This window comes from Neolamprologus brichardi, chromosome 8, assembly GCF_056152115.1.
Source record: "Neolamprologus brichardi isolate AB-2024 chromosome 8, ASM5615211v1, whole genome shotgun sequence".
Classification (NCBI taxonomy): domain Eukaryota; kingdom Metazoa; phylum Chordata; class Actinopteri; order Cichliformes; family Cichlidae; genus Neolamprologus; species Neolamprologus brichardi.
This window is the reverse complement of record NC_142111.1, coordinates 15,173,797-15,198,996: the sequence shown is the minus strand read 5'-3', so window position 1 is coordinate 15,198,996 and position 25,200 is coordinate 15,173,797. Positions and strand designations below refer to the sequence as shown.

Here is a 25,200-nt window from a genome sequence, read left to right as displayed (position 1 = left end):
AATGTACAATAATTGTGTTTTTCAAAAGAAGCTGTTGATGAAACTTCCCAGACAAGAAAATAAGCAAACAAATGATCTTCTTTGCTGATTGGAACAGAGTAACTCTTCATATCTACATTTTTATGTAAATTTGGTTCATTATTAACTCATTATTTACACTTTCTAACAGAAGCAAAGGTTGTTTAACTGGAAAATCTGTTGGAAAACATCGGAATATGACGCTATTCCTTCAACAGCATATTGTGCATTCCCTGTAAGTTGTGTCAGTGTGTGTTTTCCTAGGACCCACCATGTGGGTGTTCCAGGTGTTCAAGGTAATATTACACTGAGCATGCAAAAGCAATGCAAATATTACACAACAGGTCAGAAGAATTGGTTGATTGCGCTTTATACGTGTCCTCACGTCATGTTGTTACTTTGCGCTGCATATGTTGCTTATACAAACAGAACAATTGGTGTGCAAATATATTTGCACGTTCTCTTGATGAGTCAAGTGGTGTCACGGTGTGTTTTTGCAGCATCACAGTCTCATCTTGATATTTCACTCTGTGTTTGTGCAAAAACCCACATGAAGTTTTGAGTTAATGATACACTAGATTCACATCAATTGCACAACAAGACCAAATAACAGAGGATGAAAACCCAGCTGACACACATTTGAGGAATCACTCAACAGAAGGATCGTTCATCAGGTGGGATGTGTTTGTCTTTCATTGTGTGGATTATGGAGGAGCTTAAAGAGTTTGATCTTCTCACATTTATTCCCTTTTTTCATACAGAGATTGGTGCAGTGAGGCGAGACATCGTGAAGACATGAAGACTGTGATTGTTGCTGTTTTGGTTTTGCTGGTCGTCAGCCAGAGTGAGTGAAGCTGCAGCCTTTTTTATATATGCATCATTTTCCATATCTGTCAATGAGGCACATTTGGGAGACTCTGCTACTGTTCTATTTACTCTATTTAAATCATTGGCTGTGAAAATGCTTTGCTACAGTGATTAAACCTGATTTGTTTCTTTTTTTTTTTGCAGCATCGCAGTCTGATCTTAATCTTTCTCTCTGTGTTTGTGCAAAGATGAAGTTTTGAGTTAATGATACACTGGATTTGCATCAATTTCACAACAAGACCAAATAAAAAAGGAGGAGGATGGAGGATGGAGTTAAGCTGCAGCCCTGTTTAAAAGCTACTTTCTATATCAAACATCTGCCCATGAAACAAGTGAGGCTTGAGAAGCTCTGCAACAGTTCACTTTGAATTAGATATAGTTTTTGGGGTTTTTGGGGTATTTTTAGATTTTAGAGATAAAATTGCAGCTTCCTGAATGCTCTTGTATCAAACCCAGTTGGTTTCTTTGTTTTTTAGGTGAAGCCCTGAAGTGTTACTGTGGAGGTCTGTCGTACTGCCCAAACTCTGTGGAGTTCTGCCATGGCTTTAACAATGTCTGCAGCACTGTCTTCCTTCATGCAAAATCTAGTAAGTCCAAACCCTCATTTGGTTTACTGTGCAGAAAAAAAAAAGAAAAAAATTAAATCAGTTACAACAAATGATTTCATACCACCATGTTTTCCTTGTTTCCACAGCGCCCAGATATTCCAAAGGTTGCATGAAGTCAAATGTCTGCAGGACAGTGACTCGGCCTGGTGTATTATCTATCCATTGCTGCTCAACTGATCTGTGCAACAGATACTAATGCCTGTAAACATGTATACTGTCATGTAGTGTGCATTCTGGTGTTCTCATAATAAAGAGCAGTTTATTTCATCTTTGGTTTTTATATCAGTTCTTATTTGTATTATTTTCTATTCTCTAGAGAATTAATTGGGTTTGTTTTCTTAAATGACAACATCACTTCATTACACTAATGTTTTTGAACTATTAGTTATTTATTGAACACTAACTAGGTTTGTTATGGCCAATTTACAAAGGTGCTCATCATGAAATATGGTTTGTCAGTGGTTTGTTAAAGTAATAATTTCTGATTTTACATACAAAAAGCTGTTATAGGAAACTAACCAAAAAACTGAAACACTGAGGACATTAAAATGTGACTTAAAATTGTCAGTCAGTCAAAAGGTTATGCTTTAGCCAGAAGCAGGAAGCTATATTTAGATTATTATTAATATCCTTTTGTTATTCATTTATTGGGAAAATGCATCAAAGCGTTGTTACATGGGTGTTAGAAAATTGGAAAGACTAAACAAAGAAAATGATCAAAACAGAAATAAACGACACAAACATAAAGAGACTGTTTACAGATGTTTGTATATATATTTTAAAATAAATACATACAAAAAAACCCACTGATATAAAAGATCTGATATTTACAGTGCAACATAATGAGTTGGTATGATGTACTGACCTCAATACTATACCTCATGCACAGTATGTTATATTCCTGAATTGGTCTTATGTGTAAGAAGTATGGTAAAAGTAAGGACACAGGTTATATGTTTGTATTTAATTAGCCAACACTAGAGGATTTCATTTGGTTTCATTACTTGACAGAAATTACATGAGTTAAGTGGGATAGAAATTGCAAAGACCAGACAAGACCAGATGTAAGCTTGTACTTAACGCTCACTATGAACCATAAAAAGGCAGTATACCTAACAGACAACTTACCAAAAAATCAATTTTAAATTGTATCTTTATGCATGTTGTTACCAGCAGCCTGTCACACAAACATAGAATTTGTTCCCATTTCTTTAGTAGAATCTATGAAAAATGCCAAAGTTAATGCAAACTCCCAAAATCCCAAGAGCTATTAGCTGAAAACGTGACATATCTCAGCACGGTGTCCAGTGTGTCCTTAAAATAGAGGGAAATTGGACAAATGGACCGAACAAGTACCAGGCCTAAAAAATATCTATAGCAGGTGAACAGTATCTGAAGATAGAAGTAAGAAAAAATCCAGCAGACCTGACACATACATCTGGCCCTTCAGTTGATCCATCTACTGTTTGCTGAGACCTTGTCAGAAATGGTCCCAGAGGATGGTTGGCTGTCAAAAAGCCTTTCTTATCCAAGGCAAACAGGAAGAACAGGTTGAGGTGTTACATAAGAACTGGACTGAAAATCAACAGATCCAGATGAATCCAAATTACAAATTTTTTGTTCAAATTATCATCACTATACCCAGAGGAGGCCAGGGGAGATGTGTTGTAGTGAGAGTGTCTACAGCAATCTTTAAACCTTTGAAACTCAGTCGAGACTCTGTCATGGTTTGTGGCTGCAATTCAGCCGGTGGTGTTGGGAACGGTATTGTCAGATGTGAATCTATCATGCAGTACTATCTGGAAAACTTCTGGTTGACAATTTTCAGCACGACAATGATCCTAAATCATTTTAACAGAGAAAAGACCAAAAGGCAACCAACATCCAAAGAAGAGCTTTGAATGTCCTTCAAGAAGCCTGGAGAGCTAGACTATTTAAAGAAATTACAAGAACGCTTGCCTAAAAGAGTTCAGAATGTGTTAAAGAATAAAGGTGATCATACCAAATATTGATTTTCAAGCTCGTTAGAATTGTACAAACTCTGTTTTTCCCTTAAATGCTGCATTTGAATTTATCTTTTCAGATGTTTCAATAAATCGCTGCACCAAATTCCAATTTTCCAAGAAAACATAAAGTAATGAGGGGTGACTTGACACTGCTTCTATTTTTCATTTTATATTATGCCAAGACTCAGTAAATAAAAGCTCTGGTGTTTCAGTGACACTAGTCTTTGAGAAGCGGTTTCATGGTGTAATGGTTAGCACTCTGGACTTTGAATCCAGTAATCTGAGTTCAAGTCTCAGTGGAACCTGAGAGCAAATTAAACTCTTTGTAAATGCATACTGGATTTCCATATATGTCTGCATTTATTTCACATTTTCCTGACAAAACATTAACAAAGAGAAGTGACTTGAGACTTTTGCACAGCTCTGTATGTATGCTGAGACCTTTTTGGTTTATGCTGATTGTCTTGTTACAAAGACTCCATGGGCTTATTTGGCAGTTTTCAACTTTGCCAAAATCAAAATCGTGTTTTAAAAGGTCATGTTTTTTTTTTAAAATCTCTTCCCAGTTCTACATTAACACTTTATGATTATTTTTGAGGAATCACTCTCCAGAAGAATCATTCATGAGGTGGGATGTGTTTGTCCTTCGATATGTGGATTATGGAGGAGCTTAAAAAGTTTGATCTTCACACATTTATTCCCTACTTCTACATTAACACTTTATGATTATTTTTGTTATTTTTCAGGGTTTTTTTATTAGTATTCAAAGATTGAAATATTTGTTTTTCAGACATTTGTCATCTGTTTGTTTATGTTGTAAAACAGCTTCACTAGTTGATTGCTTACTGTAAATCTTTAGGGACACACTGATCTGAAAATGTCCCTTATGATTGCACTCTGGTATTTCCAAGATCAATAACAAATCTTCAAACTAAACAATTCTCTGTATTTGAAGAGGTTTTATCATGTTCTGTATACCCTGTTACAATTTGCTCACCTATTTATTTATTTATTTGTAGTGTTGGTCCAAATTGGCTGATTGCACTTTATACGTGTCCTCACATCATGTTGTTACTTTGCGCTGCATATGTTGCTTATACAAACAGAACAATTGGTGTGCAAATATATTTGCACATTCTCTTGATGAGTCAAGTGGTGTCACGGTGTGTTTTTGCAGCATCACAGTCTGATCTTGATATTTCACTCTGCATGCTTGCACAACAAGACCAAATAAAAAAGGAGGATGGAAACCCAGCTGTCACACATTTGAGGAATCACTCTCCAGAAGAATCATTCATCAGGTGGGATGTGTTTGTCCTTCAATATGTGGATTATGGAGGTGCTTAAAAAGTTTAATCTTCTCACATTTATTCCCTTTTTTCATACAGAGATTGGTGCAGTGAGGCGAGACATCGTGAAGACATGAAGACTGTGATTGTTGCTGTTTTGGTTTTGCTGGTCGTCAGCCAGAGTGAGTGAAGCTGCAGCCTTTTTTATATATGCATCATTTTCCATATCTGTCAATGAGGCACATTTGGGAGACTCTGCTACTGTTCTATTTACTGTATTTAAATCATTGGCTGTGAAAATGCTTTGCTACAGTGATTAAACCTGATTAATTCTTTTTCCCAGGTGAAGCTCTGAAGTGTTACTGTGGAGGTCTGCGACACTGCCCAAACTCTGTGGAGACTTGCCATGGCTATAACAATGTCTGCACCAGTGCCATCATTTATGCAGGATCTAGTAAGTCCAAACCCTCATTTGGTTTAGTGTGCAGGAAAAAAAAGAACAAAATTAAATCAGTTACAACAGATGATTTCATACCACCTTGTTTTCCTTGTTTCCACAGCTCCCAGATATTTCAAAGGTTGCATGAAGTCAAATGACTGCAGGATAATGAATCAGCCCGGTGTATCATCTGCCACTTGCTGCTCAGCTGATCTGTGCAACAGATAAATGGCTATCATACACAATATTTTCCAGCGAATAAATAATCCAATCCCACATATTGTGTAATACAATTTTCACAATAAAATCAACTAATTATACACTTACACTGTTTTATGGCCATCATAACTGCAAATCCTTTGTTAGTCTGGTGTTCCTTAGAATAGATTACTTCACTTTATTGTAATACAACTATAATTCAGGGGAGAAAAGAAAGCAAAATCAGACAATAACTTACATTTTCTGCAAAACAAAATACGGTTGTATCTTTGAGTGTGTTCCAAATCCCTCCGAATGTTATTTGCTTTCCAATTGCACCACCATGTGGCATTTAACCATGTGTTGTTTCTGCACAGAGATGACCTTTGTTACTAAAGAGTCACAGGAAAAATGTTTTTGTTTCTCAAAATGTGAGAAAGGTTTTGGAGTCACTGAGTCAAAGTCTGGACATAAATCCGACTGAAATGTTTTGGCATGACTTTAAAGGCCATTCATGCTCAAGAAACTGCCAGTGTAGCTGAATTAAAACAATTCTGCAAAGCAGAGTTGGCCAAAATTTCTCTACGGAGTTGTGAAAGAATCATTACCAGTTATTGCAAAAGCTTGACTGCAATTTGTGCTGCCAAGGGTGGCACAACCAGTTATTAGGAAAGAAGAAAATACTTGGTTAATTGTGTAAATATCTCTGAAAATATAAATAGAATTAACGAATCCCTTGGCTACACAAATGTGTCTTTTAAATCGCATAACATCTAATTGTATTTCTAGCTTACTAAACATCCAGAAGGATATAATAATAACAATAAAAATAATGTCAATTATGTCATGAAAAGTTGGATCAAGTCTTTTTTTGGAGTATGAGTTTTTGAACTTAAACCTTTGTTGCAAATTACCCAAGCACTGCGAAATAATCTTCCTCTAAAAGTCATTGCAAGTGTTTCTGTCATTGATCATTTTAAAAATAGTACAGGACTGAGCTAGCTCCTGCTGACGTTCTGCAATCTCTGTATTTGATTGGCTGTGACATCACATCACATGACAAGCGAATCCAGGAAGTATTTTTGTTACTGAAGGCGGAAGCATATATTCCACAGAAGCTGGAAGTCTTTTAGTGGAACGGGAGAAAACGCTGTTAACGAGAAATAACATCGTTATAAGTCACTCTACACACGGTACAGCGAATCTTGTTTTTCGTTGTCGGTAAGAAAACCAAAACTTCCTGTTAGCCGATTAGCATTATGAACTGATTTGATCGTCGTTAATACAGACGAGCTTTAGCTTCCGAGCTAACTGTCTGACTGATGGTGTTTTTGTCCGTTTAGACGGTCAAAGTTAAACGACTAGCGGGTTCACCCGGTGCTTTTGGACTTGTAACTACAAATACGCACACTTAAATTGTTTGTTAGTGTCCTGTTGACTACAGAAGCATTTTAGCTTGTGAGACAGCATTAAAAACAGAATGGAGCCATTTCTAGGTTGTTTTAGCTTAACTCGTCAGCTGTTACTAACATGCCAGACTAGGTCTTTCAGGCCGATATCGATATCAGTGTTTGAGAGTTCAAGGCTGTATGTGGTGCCCTTTTCCATTTTATAATTTAAGTGTTTATTTTTATTTTTTTAACCAAACAACATTTGCTGCTGCTAACAAATAATTTCAGATAACTATGGCGGAGACCTGCTCAGCTGTACTTTTAGCAGTTAAAAAGTGAACAGACCGCATGTAGATCTATGGTTATGAACTTCACATGACAGCGACTGATGTGAATCTTTTGTGTCAGTTCGGTATTGTCTGATAGAAGAGCTGACAGGCTTTATAACATAATTAACAATAACTTATATGATGGATACTGCGTTGTTTCTACGCTATAATCGGGGATAAACAAACGTTAGTCGAGCAGAGGTATGAGAAAACAAGTGTTATCTACAAGCTAACGTAAAAATCAGTCACTTATAGATATGTATTCCTAAAATGTACCCACAAAAAAGGGTTCAGTTTTTTTTTTTAAATGTTTCAGGCTTGCCTGGATCACCGCTGTTTTTGTCGCCCCGGAGTGTGATTTCTGACCTCGCTCACAATTGGTGCGTGGACTTCCAACCCTTCCCAAACTCCGAGTATTTAGTTTGTTTCCTAACAGTCTCTGTCAATGGCTGGACGTGGTGGTGGAGGAGCAAACAGGCCTAATGGTGCTGCAGCAGCAAATAAAATCTGCCAGTTCAAGCTGGTCCTGCTGGGGGAGTCAGCGGTGGGGAAGTCGAGCTTAGTGCTACGCTTTGTCAAAGGGCAGTTCCACGAATTCCAGGAGAGCACCATTGGAGGTGAGAAACACGTTTCTAAATGAAGGAAACCGATTTTGTTTGGAAGCTGTAGGTGTTTCTTTAGGTAGATTATGTTGCTGTCTGCATGTTAAGTGAATATTGTTTGAAATTTAAGAATCTTAGTGCTGTATCAGGTTTGATAACTCACATGGGTAAATGTGCCTTTCGTATTCCTCTCAAGTATTCCCAAATGTTAAATGTCATTTAAAAACAAGCATCCGTAGAAGAGCTTTCCTTAAATAACATTGCTGAAATTTGGCAAATGTTTCATCAAAAATAAAAGCTGTTCACATAAAGAACATGCATTTACTGGTCAGTATGTTAGGCACATCTTGCTAGTACCAAGTTGGGCCTCGTTTTACCTTCAGAACTGTCTTAGTTCTTCATGGCATAGATTCTACTAGTGCCGAAAACATTACTCTGAGATTTTGGTCCATATTGACATGATAGTATCACACAGGTGATCCATATTTCTCAGCTGCATATGTATGATGCAAATCCCTGTTCAGCCACATCCAGAAGGTGCCCTGTTGAATTCAGATATGTGACTGTGATGACCATTTAAGTACAGTGAACTGATCGTTGAAGAACCAGTTCGAGATGATACGAGTCTTGTGATGTGGCGCGTTATCCTACACAGAGGTCATCCATCTGTAGATGTAGCATTTAGAATTATATCAGGGCTCGCAAAATTTCAAAATCCGTGGTAGCCCTTCGGGCAGGGACTCTTCAGTTTTTGGTAGCCCAAAATAAATTTAAGTAGCCCGAATAAAAAAGAGAGCAATTTTTTGATTGATGTTTTGTTTCCGTTACAATATTATACATTAAAGTATAATATTGTAAAGGAAACAAAACATTAATTGTATAAAAATTACAATCATCAACTCAAATACTTGGTTCTAATTGAACAGAAATTTCTATGAACTTGTAAGAACTGTGTAGGACATGAATCAGTCTGTGTCAGATCCTGAATTTGAAATTTCCACTGAAGTCACGGGTAAGAGGCAAGTGGAACCAAGAGCTAGGCCATTTGCTTTTTGAAGTTTGCAAAGACTGCTAAATTGTACCAGTGGTAGTTCACTCTTTGCAACATAGTACGCTGTTTTAAACTGATTTTTCAGGTTTATTTTTAGTATGTTATTTGCAATTGGTGTTTGTTCTGGGAAAGATATTGCAGACTGAGCAATAATGCATTTCTCATGGGTTCTAATGGGGGCCTTTCTTAAAATTACTGGTCCCAGTAACAAAGGCGCTTGTCGACTCAGAAATCGAGGGAAAACCAACAACACAACCGGCAGAACATTATGTTATTTACATGGCTGCACATAAGTGGTCCACATGTGCGCATTCGCTGTCAAAATAAAAGACGCGCACCAGATAAGAAGTTGCAGCGCGGGTTTGCGTCCATATAAAAGGCTGTTTTTGTCCGCTAGAGTGGGATTTTCACGGCACATTCTGCACCACATCTCTGTGCGTTCATCATTTGTTTGAAGCCAGCTCACCTCCTGCAACCACTTTTCCGAGAATACGCGCTTCTTTTGTGGTTCTGACTCCTTCTGACATTTCTTTGGAGGTGGAGGAAAACCAAAGTAATTGCTTAAAGGAGCTTCTTCGACGTCTTTAAGAGTTCTAAACAAATGTCTGTCCTCCTCCAGAAAATCTTATGTACGCAAACACGCGTTGCAACTTCTTATCTGGTGCGCGTCTTTTATTTTGACAGCGAATGCGCACCTGCAGACCACTTATGTGCAGCCCTGGTTATTTAGCTTGTCATATTGCAGCCACAGAAATTCTTTTGTCCATGAAACCATAAAGCTGCACTTTCTTTTTGCCTTATAGTCTGATTTGTCATAATTTTTCTGTTTTGTGGTAAGCTTTTCTTTGGCTGTCACTTCTTCACCCTGACCTGTCTTATTTGGCTCAGCAGAACTAAAATATATATCCTGCTGCTTTTACACGCGCACTCACATAACGCTCAGCGATTCTCTGCGCGATCAACCTCTCACATGTTTAAGCTTGCTGCGGGAGATTTCACTTGTCATGTTTGCATAGTAAGCTAACGATTGATAAGACGATGTCAGAGGAATTGGTGCGCAAATTATCATCACTCACCAATCAGTGCTGTCGCTCTCTATACACAGTTCGCGCGATTGCAAAGTGAAAGCAAAAAACAAGCGCAAATTCAAACGCGATTTCAATATGTCACATATTGACAGTGGCTCACCGATGCCAATGACATAATTACCCAGCTACATTTCCGAAAGAATGCAAAAGCATTGACATATATTTTTCCTTCCCACGATAGCCCGACGGACAGGGCAGAGATAGATTTTGGTAGCCCGACTGGAAAAATCGCTAGCCCCGGGACGTCGGGCTAGCGATTCTGCGAGCCCTGTATATGAATTTGTGCCCAAGCTAATCTGAAGTGATGCAATGCCTCCTAACTTATCTTCAAATCAGATGTGAACAGGATAGTCTTCTAGGAAGATTGAGTGTTTCATTTATTTATTGTTTACGTTTTCATTCTCCCTGCAGCTGCTTTCCTCACTCAGACTGTCTGCCTTGACGACACCACTGTGAAGTTTGAGATCTGGGACACAGCGGGTCAGGAGCGCTACCACAGCCTGGCTCCAATGTACTACAGAGGGGCTCAAGCAGCCATCGTGGTCTATGACATTACCAACACAGTAGGTTTCACGCACAGGGTAACAGTTACAGTATCTCAGAAAACTGAGTATACCCCTCCAATTTTTGTAAATATTTAGTTATATATTTTCATGGGACAACACTGAAGATATGACACTTTGATACAATGTAGTCCGTGTACAGCTTATACAACAGTGAAAATTTGCTGTCCCCTCTAAATGACTAAACACACAGCCATTATTGCTTAAACCGCTGGCAATAAAAGTGAGTACGCCCCTAAGTGAAAATGTCCAAATTGTGCCCAATTAGCCATTTTCCCTCCCTGGTGTCATGTGACTCATTAGTTTCACAAGGTCTCAGGTGTAAATGGGAAACAGGTTGTTGAATTTGGTGTTATTGTTCTCACATTCTCTCATACTGGTCACTGGAAGTTTATTAGGCACCTCATGGTAAAGAACTGTCTGGAGATCTGAAAAAAAGAATTGTTACTCTACATAAAGATGGCTCAGGCTATAAGAATATTGCCAACACCCTGAAACTGAGCTGCAGCACGGTGGCCAAGACCATCAGTTTAATAGGACAGGTTCCACTCATAACAAACCTCGCCATGGTTGATCAAAGAAGTTGAGTGCTCAACGTCATACCCAGAGGTCTTTTGAAAATAAATGTATGAGTGCTGCCAGAATTGCTGGAGAAATTGAAGGCATTAAGGCCTGTCAGTGCTTAGACCATACGCCTCACACTGCATCAAATGGATGTCCTCACAGAAGGAAGCTTCTTCTTCTTCTAAAGATGATGCATAAGAAAGTCGGCAAACAGTTTGCTGAAGACAAGCAGACTAAGGACATGGATAAGACCAAGATTAAGTTATTTGGTTCAGATTGTGTCAAGGGTGTGTGGCGGCAACCAGGTGAAGAGTACAAAGTTTGTCTTGCCTACAGTCAAGCATGGTGGTGGGAGTGTCATTGTTTGGGGCTGCATCAGTGCTGCTGGCACTGGGGAACGTAATAATTGAGGGAACCCTGAATGCCAACATGTACTGTGACATACTGAAGCAGAGCATGATCCCCTCCCTTCAGAAACTGTCCCACAGGGCAGGATTCCAACATGATAACAAACCCAAACACACCTCCAAAAAGACCACTGCCTTGTTAAATAAACTGAGGGTAAAGCTGCTAAACAGACCTAGCATGTCTCCAGACTTAAACCCTATTGAACATCTGTGGGGCATCCTCTAATGGAAAGTGGAGGAGCGCAAGGTCTCCAACATCCACCTGCTCCATGATGTCATTATGAAGGAGTGGAAGAGGATTCCCATGGCAACCTGTGAAGTTCTAGTGAACTCCACGCTCAATAGAGTTAAGGCAGTGTTGGAAAATAATGGTGGCCACACAAAATATTGACACTTTTGGCACCATTTGGACATTTTCACTTAGGGGTTTACTCATTTTTGTTGCCAGTGGTTTAGGTAATAATGGCAAAAATGTGAGGGGTGTACTCAGTTTCGTGACATACTGTATGATGCTTGCAGATACTGCTTTGTTTAATTCATTTGTTTCATTGTTTTGTTGCTCCCAAGAGTGGAAGAATGCAAAATATGCTGATAATCAGTGATCATTTTTAAAAAATCACTGAAAAAACAGCTACAATTGTTAAGGTGTGTTTTGGCTTTTACTGAAGGATTCAAGATTCTCACTTATTTTTGTTTGTTTTTTTGCAATTAACCTGTAACTATGATTTAGATACAACCTCAGATAAAGAGCAAAACATGATACATTCATTTAACTAAAACTAAGCCAAAATGAAAAAGCAATGTGTGAAAAACTAAGTACATCCTCACTGTTTCCATAGGAATTAAGAGTGTAAATAGCGGCACTTTAGTTTATCATTAGTAAGTGTGAGCCCGTCTGTAAAAGCAGATACTTTTCAATTTTCTGGTCTGGAGCATTCGGGTGTGTGTTTACAATGCCAAGGAGGAAAGACATCAGCGATGATTTTAAAGGATCATAATGTAATTTCCAAATAAATTAAATTTATTATTCTCAGTAAACTAATATTCACATGTGGAAAACATTAAATATAGTTTCTAATCTTCCAGCAAATGCACTGAACAAACCACAAGATGTGTGGACCAATGTCCTTTGAATAGATAAAACCAAAGTGGAGATGCTTGTCCATAATGCACAGCACCACTTTTGTGAAAACCAAACACAGCATATCAGCAGAAACGTCTCATACCAAGTGAGAGCACAGGGGTGGAGGGGTGGTGATTTGGGCTTTTGGCGGCCACAGGAGCTGGACACCTTGCGGTTCTTTATTCAACTATGATCTCATCAGTATACCAAATTATTCTAGAGCAGGGGTCCCCAATCCCAGTCCACGAGGGCCGGTGTCCCTGCAGGTTTTAGGTGTGTCCTTGATCCACCACAGCTGATTTAAATGGATAAATTACCTTCTCAACATGTCTTGAAGTTCTCCAGAGGCCTGTTAATGAACTATCATGTGATTCAGGTGTGTTGACCCAGGGTGAGATCTAAAACCTGCAGGGACACCGGCCCTCGTGGACTGGGATTGGGGAGCCCTGTTCTAGAGTCATATGTGAGGCCATCTGTCTGACAGTTAAAAAATAGCTAAAATTGGGTCATGGAACAGGACAATGATTCCCAGCACAACAGCAGATCTATAATAATGATGTCTGGAAAAAGAAAAGAAGTCAGATGCCTCGATGGCCCAGTCAAAGTAAGGACCTCAACCTCATTGAATGTTGTGGTAGGAGCTTAAAAAGCATTGCATAAACAAAGCAATATAGAGTGGGCCAGAATTCCTTCACAGTGATGTGAGAGACTGATAACATCATAGAGAAAATGAGGTGTGCTTAATTTTATTACACACTGCTTCTGCATTTTAGTTAAATTTTAGTTAAATAAATAATAACATGGCGTAACATGTTGTGTGTTGTTTCTCACCTGCAGTTTAATTAACCTAATATTTAAGATTATTTTTACATACATGACAGAGGGTGTGCTTTGACTCAGTGTAAGTTAATTTTAAACATATGCGTGTGTGTTCGTGTGTGTTCATGGGCTTGTGGGCTTTTTGAGGTCACATCAGCTATGCTAGAATGAAATTAAAAAAAAGAAAACATGTTTAACCAACATTAAAGATAGCTGTAGTGCTAAATACTTTGGGGAAATGCAAATTAAGTTTGTTGGTTTTTCAGGACACTTTTGATCGTGCGAAAAATTGGGTGAAGGAGCTTCAAAGGCAGGCCAGTCCCAACATAGTGATCGCTCTGGCTGGCAACAAAGCGGACATCGCAAACAAAAGAGCTGTCGAGTTTCAGGTATAAAGATGCATATCTTAATATACTTAATATAAGCAAAAAATCTGATATTTAGAGACTTCATTTGAATTTGTTGATTAACTTTTATATCTAAATCATGTTCTCAGGAGGCACAAGCCTATGCCGATGACAACACTCTGCTTTTTATGGAGACCTCAGCCAAGACTGCTATGAATGTCAATGAAATTTTCATGGCTATAGGTAAGTAATGCATTTAGTCACATATTCCAGTTGACCAGTTTGGAATCACAAATTAACCTAACATACGTGATAGATTAAAAAAAAACTGTATTGGTTTATTGTCACCTTTTGGTGATGTTTTGCTGTTTCCTAGCTTTATTTTGAAATATCTGTTCCCCTGTCCCTGTAGCGAAGAAGCTACCGAAGAGCGAGCCCCAGGGTACAGCTGGACAAGGTGGGCGGACAAGGACAGGAGTAGATCTAGAACAAACTAACCCTCAGGGCAGCAGCAGCAGCCGGTGCTGCGGCGGCAACTAAGAAGCAAGAAAAAACGAACTTGGTGAACGAGCCCTGAACATCATTTTAAGGACAGCATGTAGCAAAAAGCCAGAGAGGCAGGAGAGGGCAGAACCACTCGCCACTTCCACACTGAGATTACAGATGAGATTATCTGCATCCCGTTTGATTAAAGGAACTTTTGTAAAGCAAATCATAAGCTAGAGGGAATTCCCAAGATCCCTCACTACTTCTTCTCTGTCTTTCCCTTCTGTGTCTGTCCGCCTCCCTGTTGATCTTTAGCATCTCTCTGATGATCGAATGCTGTTATAAATGAATTTGAAGCATGATGCTGAGGTTGTTGGAATTGTTGGAGTGTGTGTGTGTGTTTGTGTGTGTGTAGAATATGTATATTTATATATGCACACACGTTTTCTACTCCTGTCATTTGCCTATATTCAGTGGGAAAAAAAAGTACCCAAAAATATTAATCCTTAAATTACAAATGGTAGAGCGATTTAATCTTTTTGTCGTAATGCAGCATAAGCACCTGACATTAGCATGTGTAAGTTATCTTGATAGTGACAGGTGGCATTTTGGAGTTAGCTGTTAGCCCTTGTATAAAATCATCTGACCGTGTCCTGACGTTGTCTCTATATGCAGGTTAGTCTGGTTGGTTGGTTAGTTCACAAGTTAAAGATGGATCTTTTATCTTTGCAAGTTGGCCATCTCTGTGTCCAGAAATTAATATTATCCATTTCTGGAAAGAGGAGATAGAAGACTTTGAAGGTTCTGCTTAACATTTCAGTTTCATGATGCGAGCAGGAAGAGGCAGAACTTGAAGGGTAGATGATTTTTTTTTAACTTAATGTTGTTAGGCTGCACTAACTGCATTTACACTAACAGATCTAATCAGAGTGCAAGCCAAGCACCTCTAAATGTGCCCTGGATTGTCTGATTACATACCAATCACAGTGCATAAAATTACACCTGCATTCCTTATACTTTCCCATCATTAAATTATCTAGTTGCAGATCACATTGTAATGCCAGGTGTAGAGGTGGCTTTGGTTATTCTTAATAGGGAGTTGGGTGAGACTGTTATAATAAAAGCTCAAGACTTTGCTTGCTGAGGGTGGTCGTGATTGGAGGGGCTACACTTCTGAAGAGGCTGTACCATAAATGCAGTTGTTTTCTTGCATTGTTTTATTGCTAACTGTAACACCGGAGAGTTGCTAGCCTTTTTTTTTTTTTAAAAAAAAGAAATGTGAAATAACTTGTAAATCTGAAATGAAATAAATAACATACAAGATTCACTTTGTTTTGAGTTGTTTTGTTGTTTTTTTTCCCAATACTTTGTGCCGTGTGACCTGAATAGCACAAGTGGTTAATAAAATGGATCGATTGTGCTGGAGTTACAGTGAAAAGTATTCGCAGCGCTTCACTTGTTCCACATTTGCCTTAATTTTTGTTACATTCTTATTCCAAAAATGGAATAAATGTATTATTTTATCTCAAAACTCCTACACAAAATATATACCATAATAACAAAGTGGGAAAAAAGTTTGATTGAGATTCTTGCAAATGTATTAAAAAGAAAGTTGGTTTGACATAGTTTGGAAAGGCCTATACCTGTCTATATGACCTCCCATAGCAGACAGTCGATATCAGAGCACAACCCAAGACATGAAGTCCAAGGAATTGTCGGTAGACCTCCAAGACAGGATTGTATCAAGGAACAGATTCAGTGGGCAAGAGTACAGAAAAACCTATGCAGACATGAAGGTTCCAAAGACCACAATTGCCTCCATCATCTGTAAATCGAAGAAGTTTAAAACAAACAGGACTCTTCCTACAGCTGGTCATCTGAGCGACTGAGGTAGAAGGGATCAGGGAGGTGATCAACAATAGAGCTCCAGTGTTGCTTTGTGAAGACAGGAGGACCTTCCAGAAGTACAACCAGTTCTGAAGCACTCCACCAATCAGGCCTGTATGGTAAACTAGTGAGATAAAAGAGCACACCTGGGGTTTGCCAAAAGGCAGCTGAAGGACTCTCAGACCATGAGAAACAACATTCTCTGGTCTATTGAAACAAAGATTGAACTCTTTGACCTGAATCCCAAGCGTCATGTCTGGAAGAAACCAGGCACAGCTCATCCATTGGCCAATACTTTCCCTACAGTGAAGCGGGGTGGTGGAAGCATCATCTTGTGGGATGTTCTTCGCCAGCAGGAAGCGATAGATGAGTCAGAGTTGAGGGAAAGATAAATGCAGCAATGCACAAAGACATCCTTGATGATAACCTGCCAAACAGACCAGACCTTGAACTAGGGTGATTGTTCAACTTCCTACATGACACTGACCCTAAGCAAGCAGCCAAGATAACAAAGGAGTGGCTTCGCAACCACGCTGTCAATGTCCTTGAGTGGAGTGGAGTGCCCACTCTGGGTCAGAGACCAGTTACTGACCTAAGTGGAAGAGTGTAAGTATCTAGGTCTTGTTCATGAGTGAGGGGAGAAGGGAGGAGGAGATTGACAGACAGATTGGTGTAGCATCTGCAGTGATGCAGATGCTGTACTTGTCCATCGTGGTGAAGAGAGAGCTGAGCGTAAAAGTGAAGCTCTCAATTTACCGGTCAATCTACATTCCTACCCTCACCAATGGTCACGAGCTTTGGGTAGTGACCAAAAGAACGAGATTGCGGATACAAGCAACAGAAAGGAGCTTTCTCAGAAGGCTGGCTGGCCTCTCCCTTAGAAATAGGTTGAGGGGTTTGGACAACCGGTAGGGGCTCAGAGTGGAGCTGCTGCTCCTCCACATCCCAAGGAGCCAGTTGAGAGGGTTTTGGGCATCTGACAAGGATGCCTCCTGGGTGAGGTGTCCTAGCCATGTCCCACCAGGAGGACGCCCCGGGGCAGAGCCAGGACACAGTGGAAGGATTATATTTCTCAACTGGCCTGGGAATGCCTTGGGCTTCCCCCAACAAGCTGGTGCAGGTGGACACAGAGAGGGAGATCTGGGCTTGTCTGCTTACTCTGCTGCCCCTGTGACCTGGCCCTGGATAGGCAGAAGAAACTGGATTGTTTTTTATTTTTAACAAATTTACAAGAATCTCAAGCAAACTTTTTCTGTTTTGTAATTATGGGGTATTGTATGTAGAATTTCGAGGTGAAACATTTATTTAATCCACTTTGGAATAAGGTTTTAAGAAAGCATATGCAGTATACTTTTTCAGGTTTCAAAACAAATATATAAACCTCCTCATGGGCCACGTTTTGCAATGCAAAGAGAGTTTTAAAAATGATTTGAAGTCTAAAAAATACACCTGTAAAAACGTCACCACAGACATGGCATAGTAAAGATTTCTGAACACTAGATGGCAGCATTGCACTTAAAAAAAGCTCAACTATCTTTAAACAATCAGTCAGAATTAAAGAACTATTGATAAAATCGATTTAATATTAAAGTAATATTTCTTGCAGAGTTACTAAGTTTACATGAAGGAAAGGATGAACTCTCACCTGCTGTTCACAAGGTGAAGAAACTTGCTATTGTCTGCATATTATACAGTATATATATCGGCCATGCAAAAAGCCATTAATGGCAAAGTGAGGAAAAGTCTGTCCTGCAGAGGAAGGGCACAGTATTGGTCTGCTTTATCTGTGTTCACCTCCTTACTCCACAGCTCATTTCAAAGCTTTGGGTTAATGCTGCACTTTGTTGTTATGAGTTCTGCCCTTTAACAGGGGGTGCCTAGTGCTCTTTGAGGTTTTAAAACTATTAGCAAAATATAGATGCAGTAAATGGAACAAGCAGGTCAGAACATATGACACTATAATATCTGATAAAATAAAAAAATTTGTTATTTTTATTTTATCCCAAGAAAGTACTGTCATAGTCTAGAGCCAATATGTACTAAAGCATTGACTGAAATGTTGTGTTCAGTTACTGTCAGCTGAGCACAACACAGTTTTTTTGTTTTTGTTTTTTTAGCTGTAGAGTTTTGATTCTTGGATTCAAAGCTTTTATTTTGATAGGACAGTAGAAAGAGGGCAGGAAAGTCGGGGGAGAGTGAGGAGGAATGACACACAGGAAATGGTCCAGGACACATTTGAACCAGCCCATTCAGCATTTGGGTTACCTGCTCAATCAAGTGAACAATAGCAGTCTACCAATTCAGCTGTACCATACCAACTTTCTTTAAAAACAGTTACAGGAGATTAACAAAAAGTGCTGTACACAAAAATCAACAAATACACTGAAAACAATGGTAAGTAAAAGCACCAATAAAAACAACTATAATGGAATAAAAAGAAAAAGGCAACTATAATGCAATAAACGCAAGTCAGAACAATATCTCATACTGGGTCAAAGGCCAAAACAGTATCATTGAGTTTTAAAATGACTTTTTTAAATGGACAATGTAGGTGACTGTCTAGCATGCAAAGGTAACTCAGACAGTATTGCAGGGGTAAAGCAGCTCAGAGGTAAGGTGGGGTAAGATCATTTCAGGATTTAAAAACAACAAGTGAAGCCAGAATAGGTGTATAATTATAATAAAATGCGTCCTTTCTCAGGTAAATATTTTGAGGGCACTGGCTAGCAGGTGACTTTGTTGGTTTGTACGCTTGGTAGCTAATTAACTATTATTAAAATATATTTTAATAATTCCTGCCTTTTTTCTGCGGTCACCTTTTCAGTTTTTCTAATTATCTTCTAAATATCCTCCTGTCAGCACAGAAATTGTGACGATGGTATCTTTGTTGTCCTCTCACACAATGTTAAACTACAGCTATGTAAAGAATTGTATTGTAAAGTGTCTTTTTTGTTCCCTGACCTGCTATTGTGGTTTTGATGCCAGTGAGAACCTTACATAAAATGTACTTTCAAGCTCATGTGCACGCACACACACACACGCGCGCGCGCAGTCGAGCACTCGCCTGAGCATTTCTGCCAAAAGCAGGCGTCTGCTCTGTTCACAGTAAATGATTTCTCATTTGTTGAGCTGTCAGTCAAAATGTGTCTGTCAAAAAAGAAACTAATTTCATGCCCGGCCTCTGTGAATCATAATGGCCTGAGAGCCGGGCTGAAATTGACTGTGTTTATAGGAGGAGATTCACAGAATAAAGGAAATGTCCCCTGAAAATAAATTTTTCCCCCCTCGTATCTGTTATGTTTGCACAACAAATGAAAACAGGTAATGTGTCCAAAAAGGTGTGGTTGTCATAACAACATTTTTTGGTAGGTCCCCCCCCCCTTTTTTTTTTTTTAAATAATAAAAAAAAAACAGTGCCCCAAATCTATAGCAGAGCCCAGCTTAAAAAAATACAGAAAACATTCACTCTGATGGATCCCCTCTATCTCCGTGGACAGAAAGAAATGTCATTAAATACCAAGGGCACGGGGATGTGGTATCTGGACTGCATTCTGTGGTGAGGTTTGAGATTTTAGGTGATAGTGACAGTGCGTGTGATGTGCTACGATAATTGTGTCTTATCTAAAATGGAGCATCTAGCTGTGTTGCCACTGGAAAGGATGCTAGTGAGGAGATGACTTAGGAAAGCACAGAAAATGTCCTATAAGTGATTTTTAAATGATCTTCATGTTGCATTATTTAGCATGCTGAACATTTTCTCAGTAACACCCATGTATTTTCAGATTACTGCTTTCAAAGTATAAATACAACAATTTCCATTGGGCATTTGATTCCTTATCAGCTAGGAGCTGTGTCTCCCCAATGGTTCCCAACCAAAAAGTAAAGTGTAAATGTAAAGTGTCTTATTTCTTTGTATGGCCAAAACAATCAAGATATACAGTGCTATTTTGTGAGTTCAGGCTGGTGGTTTAGATTGATTTTGTTCCATTTGGATAGAACCAGGTTAGCTGTTTCTCCCTGGTTGTAGTCATTATGCTAAGCTTTGCTAATGGCATGCTGGCTGTAGCTTCAGCCAAGGGACGACCTCCAGGGCTGAAAAATGAAGCCAGTGTGGGAGTGAAAAATCTGAAACTTCCTCTAATGGCCACTTCTCTGCTGGAGTAAGTCCTCATAGAGTCCAGTGTTAAAATGCCCAGCATTACAATGTAAAAAATAAGAATAAAATAAAAACAATTCGGAACAGTGTGGAATTTTTATATTACTCAAGCATTCAAATAGGCTTTAAGAGACCTAAATTTATAGTGGTTAGTTCAGGGTGTTTACATGGCACATGGGTAAAATTTTATAATCTAAAACAGCATAAAGCAGGAGTGGGCAATTAACTACCTAAATAAATAAATAAACTGTAAAAATAAATGCACATTTTTTTAAAAATGCATCTCAAACTTCAATGCTAGTATATCTTTGGTGGCTAGCGTGTTGAGCCGCCATTGTGGTTACAAAAAAGGGAGGGGGGGGAAGAGTCAGTTGGAGTGAACGGAGATGAGGGGACTCTTCCGTTTAATGGTTCTGGCTATGACAAGCCAGAATCAACTTTCCTCTTAAGTTAACAGTAAATTATGACTTGCTAACCAAGCTAGTCCGTAATAGCATTAGCTAACAGCTAATCGTTTTTACCTTTTTCTTCAAATATGGTCTTAAATAGGCCACTTAAAAAAAAATAATAATAATAATCTTGAAATCAATGGATGACATCACTTATCTGAATTAGATATATATGGTTAAATAGCCTTAAGAGTAATTATTTCCTTTTAATAGATCATCCTCACAATTCTCCAGGGATCAGGAGGACAAAGGAAGACGGTATAAAATCATATTGATGCACATATTCTTGGTTCACATTTCTATACTGAGACCTGAAACTTCACAACATTGTCTGTGGTGTTTCCATTAACCATGAAATCAAGATACTAACTTTTGTATTACTCCAGCTGTGAATATCTTGTCTTCTCTTTTGCACTCCTTCAGTAAATCATCACCATCAAGACTCAAGTGGACTTCAGGGACGAGGGCAGTGCGTACAAGAAAAACCAGTCACAAGTGGCAGCCACATGCAGTCAGAGGGTGGGTAAGATTTGCTCTTCTTACCCAGAATGCACCCTGATCTAATTTTCATTGGACTCTTTTCTAAAAGGATTTCATCATCTTTCATTCTCAGTTTAAATTCTCCCTCCTCTCCCTGAAAATGTTTATGTATGATGTGGGAGAGGAGTGAAGCCATGCCTATTAAATTAGCACTGGGACATACATGTCTTTAATGCCTAGATAGGAGGTTTTCAAAGTAAAAGAAGAAAATACAGTAAGTCAAAGTCAAAGAAATGCTTATAATCAAGTGAACTAAATTAATTTCTTCTGATATACATTTTTTAAAGTAAATATATACTGCATGTGAAGTAGCTTTACACTGAAGCCAAGTTTGAAATGACCAGCTTAAGCCTAAATCTACAAAATAAATAAATAAATAAAAAGATTAAGATAAGATTTTAAATAAATAGATCAAAAACCACAAGGGGGAATCGTACATAATAATTCTAAGTTTGGATAATATTGGCTACCCTCCAGCTCAAAGTAAACTCAATACCCACTCTCCTTCCTTTTGTGGGTCATAGTTTTACACACACACCCCAACACACATTCAAATAGGCCATTAATCTATTTGAAAGCGTGATGGATCCTTTCATACTTTTGTAAGATATCAGCAGTGACGATCTCATAAAAAGTCATTTAGGAAGACTTATGTCTTTTTCATTTGTCTCACATTTGTCACATACAGCGAAAAACATGAATAGTTCTTTTTTAGTTTAAATTTATAGCTGGCTTCAGGCCAACAGCTGACATGAATTCATGTTTGAATTTATATTTTCAGTAAGTCACATGCAAAGACAAAAAAAAAATCACTTACATGGTTGGAAAAATGATCAAAACGCTACTTGCTGCAGCTGCAGCATTGGATTAATAACTAGACCCGCTGAGTGTCAAATTGAGTCAGAGGGTGGATATTGTTGTCACGCTCAAATACTCCTCACTGCTGAGGGTTACACTGTGAACTGCAGCCTTTATGTGACTCGAGCCTTCACAATGATGCCATTCTTTTCAATCGCATTTTCCCTCCCATCTTTTTTAAACCAACTACTCACGTCTGTCAATTCCAATATTTCAATGAGACTTTAAAGTCAAAAGACAAAGTCGAGTTATTCTTTTTAAACGCATTGCCATGGTGACCAGGTTCAGCCAAAACATGTGGCTGCGACTTGTGACCGGTTTTTCTCGGTGATTCTGGACGCAGCAGAATGAAAATGTCCTTTAATGAAAGCACTCAAGATAATGATGGAGCTGAGCACTGGCATTAACTTTGATGCTGGGTGCATGTTGATTGGGCTTGAGCTTCATGGAAATCGAGGACCTGAATATAACTTTCTTGTAATCCAACAGGAGGCTGTGTATTGTTTTCCTTTGTATTTGGACGCAGATATGAAGACACGAGAAGCATGATATCTTACACCCTTGTTTCTGCGTCTATGTGCATCAAGCACATGTGCTTCTTTATTTTTAGAGCGGCTGACTTGCGCTGGGGTCAAGCATGGTGTCAAAGGACTTCAGTGAGAAGGACATACCTCGAACTCCAAGTATGTTTCCAGCATGCATCCATCACCCTCCAGCTGACAGCTGATCCGAACGCACACAACGAGGATGGCCACAGCGCACGCAGGCATGTGCCTGTGTCACTGTATGCTCAAATTCATCTGCAGGCATCTGCTTTTGAACAAAGCCCAACTATGTTAATGAAAGGGTCTACAGGGGGTAAGATTGGGGGATGATGCCTGATGATAGGCCCTGCTGCACACAGAGGTAGTGAGGATTTGACATGTCAGAGGGTTACAAGATTTTCCTTTGACCTCTCAAACATTTAATTGTATTATAAGTGGCCATTATGTGGTAGCAGGTTTTTTAATAGAAGTGTTTATGGAAATACATTATCGTTGTTTCAAGACTGTAAAAACACCAGCAGGTGTCTCAGTGTTGCAAAATATGACTTTTGTCTTTTAATTTCATCATACTGAAGCTGCCTTTAGGTAAAATGCACAACATTTAATTAATTTGTCTTTTATGTATGTTGTGCCAAATCACAAAAGCAGTCTTTATGGTAGTTTCTACTCGCATTGACTTTATACTGTAAGGTAAGAAAACCCCAACAATCAGGAGACCCCATATAAGCAAGCAGTTAGCAACTGTGGGAAGGAAAAACTCAATTTTACAGGAAGAAACCCCAGGAGAACCACACTCAGGGAGGTGCAGCCATCTGTTCCAACTGGTTGGAGAGTAAGACATACTCATTCATTGCAGCCTTGAACTTTGACCTTCTTTTCTGCTCTACATATACATGACACAGGATTGAGGGTTAGCATGATCTCCAAAGTATGCTTGGTTGCATGTTACAAATTTCAATGCAATACAATAGGTTATGGTCATGTTTTAACATGCTGCTTTTGAGTGCAGTATATTTGGATATGGTAAATCTTTTTGTGTATTGAAAATGCATCTTTATTTTCAATGTCCTCAATGATGATATAAGATCTTTTATTAATACATTAATTAAAAGAAGCATGGCTGCTTTCAGTTTTCGTGTTTCATGAGGGAAATCCTCATGGAAATGAAGTTGTCCAGTAAGTACTAAACAATTTTGCTGAACGTCTTTATGACACATAAATATCTGTTTTGTATAAAGATTTTTAATGAATTCGTTTTTAATTGTTAGAATGTTAGATGTTTTTGACCCCATTCAGCTTTTACCTTGATCACTCCCCAGTTAGCCTTATATCATATGACAGCCCAGCCCAGTTTTGCTGGTCCCCCACTGTTGGATATGTATGGATATTTTTGGGGTTTTTTTCATAGAAAATTATTTCCTACCCAATTAGACATTTCTGTGGCTTGGTAATATCTATAGCGCACATATTTGATTGTTTTTTAAGGCATTCCCTAGTAATTCTTTTTTATTTATTTATCTTTTTACTCAAGCATTTATTGTATTTCAAGGACTGTCTTGAATGGACTAATGCTGATAGATGCATCTACATGATCCTGATGAAGGCTACAGGCCAAAATGCACTGGTCAAGCAATAAAGCTATTCCTCTTGCTACAAGTCTTACTTTAACCCCTTAGACGTTCACTCTTCTCCAAATACTGCATTGGAAGTAGGTGAAATTGTGCCAGAAGCCTTTACTCTGTGAGTGCACTTCTGTATGACAGTCACACCGGCCTCTGTGAAAATAAAACAAATTAACTTGTAAAAGCAATTTGCAATGCAGAAAATACCACACTAATGAGACATATCATTAGTTTTATTGTCTGCTGTTATTTCCACTTTTATAGAGCAAAGTCTCTGTCACGATTTAAAAGTTACATTTTTGACTACACACTATGATGTAGGCCACATGTATAAGACTATTTTATTTACATTTTATATATAAAGAAGGTGCTTATTCATGTAAATACAACTATTTCTACCACTCTGATATGATTCATAAATCCAACTAAAAGCTCAGGATATGCCCCCTATAAGCTCTTCTCTCTCAGTACACCATTAATCACGACCACTGGACAGGTTGCCAGACTTCTGTAGGCTATGTTAAATAATAAAACAATACAAATACAGCTGTTGGCCCCAAGTTCTGTTATGTAACTGTATACTGCTATAATGTAAGGGTTGTCTAATTGTCCTATGAAGACACATTAAACATCAAGTGTATAGTGTATTACTATGGTGTACCTTCTCTATGGTTGTCTGATGTAAGAGTTACAGTTGTGCACATGTATTTGCTGATGTTTATGTTTACATTTGATTTATTCTTGACTTTGTCTCTTGTAGGACAACTTGAGGAAAGTTTTTGTTGTGGTTGTGTAAAAAGATGGCTATACTGAGTTTGTTTGAATAAGGCCCTATTAAATAAAATCCGTTATCAGTCAATCAGTTAAGCTAATCAGTCACAGAGTAGAATAAGTTGAAATTTCTGGAAAAAAAACGCTCTACACTTTCATTGAAATTCTTTGGGTTGC

General features: G+C 38.6%; 2 protein-coding genes, 1 long non-coding RNA gene and 1 other non-coding gene across 5 annotated transcripts; all 4 read left to right on the top strand.

Annotated features, from left to right (window-relative positions):
- Positions 1-796: 796 nt before the first annotated feature.
- Positions 797-1,426, top strand: LOC118454179 (uncharacterized). Its single transcript, XR_015719422.1, has 3 exons — positions 797-862; positions 1,030-1,217; positions 1,362-1,426. It is a non-coding gene; the product is annotated as an uncharacterized LOC118454179 (long non-coding RNA).
- Positions 1,427-3,732: 2,306 nt separating this feature from the next.
- On the top strand, positions 3,733-3,804 carry trnaq-uug (transfer RNA glutamine (anticodon UUG)). Its single transcript has one exon. It is a non-coding gene; the product is annotated as a tRNA-Gln (tRNA).
- An 838-nt stretch (positions 3,805-4,642) lies between these two features.
- LOC102781950 (uncharacterized) lies at positions 4,643-5,531 on the top strand. Its single transcript, XM_087844677.1, has 4 exons — positions 4,643-4,800; positions 4,888-4,970; positions 5,132-5,242; positions 5,349-5,531. The coding sequence occupies exons 1-4, from the start codon at positions 4,643-4,645 to the stop codon at positions 5,453-5,455; spliced, it is 459 nt and encodes a 152-aa protein (XP_087700803.1). The 3' UTR covers positions 5,456-5,531.
- A 970-nt stretch (positions 5,532-6,501) lies between these two features.
- On the top strand, positions 6,502-15,526 carry LOC102782245 (ras-related protein Rab-5C-like). 2 transcript variants are annotated; one of them, XM_006791195.3, is made up of 6 exons: positions 6,502-6,618; positions 7,462-7,762; positions 10,298-10,449; positions 13,629-13,751; positions 13,859-13,952; positions 14,122-15,526. In XM_006791195.3, the coding sequence occupies exons 2-6, from the start codon at positions 7,591-7,593 to the stop codon at positions 14,247-14,249; spliced, it is 669 nt and encodes a 222-aa protein (XP_006791258.2). In that variant the 5' UTR covers positions 6,502-6,618; positions 7,462-7,590; the 3' UTR covers positions 14,250-15,526. The 2 variants fall into 2 exon arrangements, with proteins under 2 accessions (XP_006791258.2, XP_006791257.2); XM_006791194.3 differs by having other exon boundaries at positions 6,510-6,646.
- Positions 15,527-25,200: the final 9,674 nt, after the last annotated feature.

What these genes read in the sequence shown, in the direction of transcription:
- LOC102781950 (XM_087844677.1), top strand. Translation starts at nt 4,643, where the DNA reads ATGAGTCAAGTGGTGTCACGGTGTGTTTTTGCAGCATCACAGTCTGAT. An exon ending in CCAGAAGAATCATTCATCAG is followed by an intron (nt 4,801 to 4,887) that starts GTGGGATGTGTT and finishes TTTTTCATACAG; the next exon opens with AGATTGGTGCAGTGAGGCGA. An exon ending in CATCATTTATGCAGGATCTA is followed by an intron (nt 5,243 to 5,348) that starts GTAAGTCCAAAC and finishes TTGTTTCCACAG; the next exon opens with CTCCCAGATATTTCAAAGGT.
- LOC102782245 (XM_006791195.3), top strand. Translation starts at nt 7,591, where the DNA reads ATGGCTGGACGTGGTGGTGGAGGAGCAAACAGGCCTAATGGTGCTGCA. An exon ending in AAAGAGCTGTCGAGTTTCAG is followed by an intron (nt 13,752 to 13,858) that starts GTATAAAGATGC and finishes TCATGTTCTCAG; the next exon opens with GAGGCACAAGCCTATGCCGA. An exon ending in TGAAATTTTCATGGCTATAG is followed by an intron (nt 13,953 to 14,121) that starts GTAAGTAATGCA and finishes CTGTCCCTGTAG; the next exon opens with CGAAGAAGCTACCGAAGAGC.